The sequence below is a fragment of the Macrobrachium rosenbergii genome, unplaced genomic scaffold (genome assembly GCF_040412425.1).
Source record: "Macrobrachium rosenbergii isolate ZJJX-2024 unplaced genomic scaffold, ASM4041242v1 13875, whole genome shotgun sequence".
NCBI lineage: Eukaryota > Metazoa > Arthropoda > Malacostraca > Decapoda > Palaemonidae > Macrobrachium > Macrobrachium rosenbergii.
Genome location: NW_027100719.1, coordinates 4,610,966 through 4,615,531, shown reverse-complemented (window position 1 = coordinate 4,615,531; position 4,566 = coordinate 4,610,966). Strand labels below are relative to the sequence as shown.

Sequence of the window (4,566 nt, the reverse complement as noted above, 5' to 3'; positions counted from 1 at the left end):
ATATCCCTGAAGTGATCTACATTTACATTCCTCTCTGCAGCAAAGTGCACTAGCATGTAGGCGTGTCTGTGCTGAATCTCTTATGTGTGGCCCCATATTGCAGACAGTGCACCTCTTGCAGAGTATGGTAGCTATTGCTTTTGGATCTTTGCAGTGTCCCTTCTGCCCCTTTCATTCCTCCTACTGTACATCCATTTATATTGTAAGGTTCCATACGGACTCACGCACCATCCATCTTACCTGGCAGGGCTGATCTCTCAACGAGCATCTCTGCTGGCCAAGCACACACATTCAAGAAACACAGCAGATGTCACGCATACTTTGTTCATATATTATCATTCATATTAATGTTATGTTAAATGTATCACTCTTATCACAAGCATTACAATGTCAGCATTCCAGCTATATGTATCATAACTTCATTCCTGTCTTTTATATTGATTTATGTACAGCTTTTCATTCCCCAACAAACACAGTTGATTCTACTCTGACCCCTGTTTTGTTCACCTCACGTCAGGCACTACATTTCTGCTCACAAGAGGTATTGTCCTGTCTGTTTGTTATTTGAATAACTTATTAAGTTGTAGACGCAGTCTGTTATGCCTTTGCTACATTGGTGACCACGGAGATGACCAGCCCAGCCAGCCCCAACGATGCCAGCCTCTCCTGTGACATCATTGCTGCCGCCTCCATACGTCTGCCCCCATTCACGCCCCACACAACCCAGAGGCTTGGTTCTTCAGGGCAGAGACAATCTCCCAATTGAAGAAAATTACCTTCTCAGCATGCAAAGTAGACACTGTCCTCGAATTCCTGCCAGACAAAGTTTTCGAGCAAGTCGCAGGATGGCTGGCAGAACTTCAAACCCCTGTCACCTATGAATCACTGAAGGATCAGCTGAAGTCATCCTTCAGCATACCACCCACCCTAAGAGCCAAGAATTATTCCTGAACAACATGGGGGCAGTCATACGAGACGAGAGCCCATTGCATGTCTAGAAGCAATTTCAACGGCTCAATGCTACCCGCTACAGATGGCCAACCCAAGTCAACCCTGGATCTTGTGAGAGAGGTCCTCCTCACAAAACTGGCCGACCAAACAGTGGCGGCCATGCCCAATGCCTCCACCATGCCCATCGAAGAATTCTCAAAATTGGTCATCGCAGTACACGTGGCCCACAAGACAGCAGAGTATAGCAGGAGCCTGACAGTCTCAGCAGTCAACCGACATGGAATCCGACAGCTACCTAGAGGGACCTGCCTCCCTCATCCACAAGCGGAGCTTCCCCAAACAATTCATCAAGGGGAAGACCAAACAGAAGAAAGGCTAACCACCAGAGGGAATGTGCTTCTTCCATTGGAGATTTGGGAAAAGGCTGCCTGTTTAAAAAAAAAAAGCATGCAAGAGGTTCACATCCATGACCCAAACGACTAAATGTCAGTGGTGAGCAGACCAATTGCCTTGTAAGAGAAGTTGCGCCTGCTTACCACTGTCTTTCTTCCAGATATGAATGCAAGGGCTCCACATGTTTCCTTGTAAGGGACGAAAGGTCAAACACAGAATTCCTTGTCGACACCGGGGCATGCAAATCATCGGTACAAGCCAACCCTCACGAATGACTCGACCCCGCCCCACCCACCAACCTACACGTATCCACCACCAGTGAAGCACCACTCAAGATGTATGGGAAGTGGAATAGGAGCAGACTTCCTAAAAGTACACAACCTGCTAGTGGATGTAGCACCAAAACAACTGATCCTGAAAATAGCTCCTGTATTATCTCCTCAACAGCCATGCAAACAACCCACCACCACATCGTCACCACAACAGCAGAGATGACAAACAGGCCCCATCGCAGCAGCTACCCCACTGCCAGAGATATGCTGACTTCTACAAGACTACCAAGAGGTTTTCAAAGATGACCTGCAGCACAACTTAACCAAACCAGCAAAACAACACAACACCCAGCACCATATAGAAATGGAAGGCACCCTGCCGTCCACGCATGCTTCAGATGGTTAGCCCTAGAGAAACTTGCCTATGACAAACAAGTGTTCAGGGAAATGGAGAATGCAGGAATATGCCAAAAAGTCCCCAGCCCATGGGCATCCCCCCCTCTACAAGGTACCAAAACCCTATGGAACATGGAGCCCGTGCAGAGACTACTGGCAGCCAAACATCAAAACTAAGCCAGATAGATACCCATTGCCAAACATAGCAGACATAACCAACCAAATAAACAAAGCAAAGATCTTCACCAAGATAGACCTGCTAAAGGGATACTTCCAAGTTCCAGTAGTGAAGGAAGCGATCTTCAGCACCTACACATTCAACTACAGCTGTTCCATCCTTCAGAATGCAGGGGGCAACCTTCCAAAGACTTATGCATGAACTGCTGGGCAACTTTCCCTTCTGCATGGTCTGTGTCAACAACATCCTCATATTTAGCCCAACCTCAAGCAACATCTTAAGGATGTCAAAAGGGTGCTGCAAATACTTAAAGAAAATGGAATCGTAGTAAGGGAAGACAAGTGGGAATGGGCAAAGAAAATGGTGGAATTCCTGTGGCATCAAATAAGCCTAGACAGCATTAAACCCCTCCCAGAGAAAGTAAAAGCAATTACTGACTTCCCAGAACCAACAACAATTAAAGCAGTACAAGAATTTTCAAGGCTAATTAATCATTATCATAGATTTATCCCAAATATTGCTAAAATCATGAGTCCAATCTATAAATGTCTACAAGGAAAACCTAAAAAATTAAGTTGGTCAGCATTTCAAGATAATACATTTCTTTCAGCAAAAAAGCAATAACTTCTGCAACCACATTAATCTCTCCTCTACTCCATAGGTCCCTCACTTTGACAGCTGATGCAAGTAACACGGTGATGGGTGGGGTACTAGAGCAAAGCACAGATGATGGTCATCAGCTGTTGACATTCTTCATCAAGAACATAACATCAGTGGAACAAAAGTACTCCACATTTGACAGGGAGCTCCTAGCAGTCCACAAAGCCATCCGTCACTTCCACCACATGCTCGAAGGATGGCAGTTCGTCATACAAATGAACATCAACCCTTGGTGCATGCCTTCATAAAGACAGCAGACACATGGTCAGCATGACAACAGCATCACCTATCAGCAATAAATGAACACTCCTTCACCACCAAGTATTTGAAGGGTTCAGCAAACACCGTGGCGGATGCACTTTCAAGAAATTGAGTCAACACCATCCAGCTTGGGATAGCCTATCCCGAAATAGCAGAGATGCAAAGAGACAACATGGACCCATAGCGACTGTGGTGGGACAACCCCGCCCTTATGTGGAGCAACCCATCAATCAACAATGGAGAGACGACCATCGCCTGTGAAACAAGTATTGGACACCCACCCTTATCCCTACCTGTCAGAAGGCCTGAGAAGAAAGGCTTCAAACTTGCCACAACCCGTCCCACCCATCAGGCCGGGCAACCGCCCGAATTTTAGCAGAGCGGTACATCTGGTGGGGAATGAAAAAGGACATGAAAAACTGGACAAGAGAATGCCTTCCATGTCATACGTCAATGATAACAAGGCACATGGAGAGCTGATTAGGAGAGTTTCACACCACACACTGTCGACTCTCCCACATCCACGTCAACATAGTGGGACCTCTACCCCCTCCAAGGAGTACAGATATCTGTTCCCCATCGTCGACAGAAATACCAGATGGCGGAGAGTTGTGTGCAAGCTCTCATCGGATGGGTCAGCAGACATGGAGTTCTGTAGATCATCATGAGTGACAGGGGGGCCAACTTCACATCCGCCTTATGGAACGCCCTCACAGACAGTTTGGTGACAAAGATAATACACACAATGGCCTACAACCCAGAAGTTAGCAGCATCATTGAAAGGCTACACAGGTCGTTGAAAGCATCAGTCACCGCTAGATGTCAAGACTGGGGTTGGAGAAAGGAGTTACCTTGGGTCTTACTGGGCCTGAGAACGTCACCACACACGGCATTCAAAGCATCTCCAGCAGAAGCCCTGTACAGCCAATCATTAATATTGCCAGCAGACGTCTTTCAACATCCAATGAGCCCAACATCCAAATCCGACACCCACAAAGCATTAGAACGAATAATGTCGGCCAAGATGACTTACCACATGGCTAGAAAAGTGTGCTTCCCAACGAACAGCAGAATGCAAAATGTGCTCATACGGATAGATGCACACAGAGACCCCATCTCTCCAGCCTAATCAGGACCATGCCGTATCATCCAGAGAAGACACAAAGCCTGCCAGATAACAGTGGACTGCAGAACTACCTGGGTCTCCATCAACCTCCTAAAGCCAGCATACCTCCCAGACACCGACCTACAACCATAGGCCTCTCCAAGGGAGGGAGTCCTGTAGAGTCCCACATGACCCACACGCCATCCATCTTACCTGGCAGGGCTGGTGTCTTCACAATGAGCATCTCTGCGTGCCAAGCACACACATACAAGAAACACAGTAGATGTCACACATCTGCTGTATATATATATATATATATATATATATATATATATATATATATATATATA

General features: G+C 46.5%; 1 protein-coding gene across 1 annotated transcript; it reads left to right on the top strand.

The window, feature by feature from the left end:
• Positions 1–3,775: 3,775 nt before the first annotated feature.
• Positions 3,776–4,240, top strand: LOC136837892 (uncharacterized). The gene has a single exon (XM_067102774.1). The coding sequence runs from the start codon at positions 3,776–3,778 to the stop codon at positions 4,238–4,240; it is 465 nt and encodes a 154-aa protein (XP_066958875.1).
• Positions 4,241–4,566: the final 326 nt, after the last annotated feature.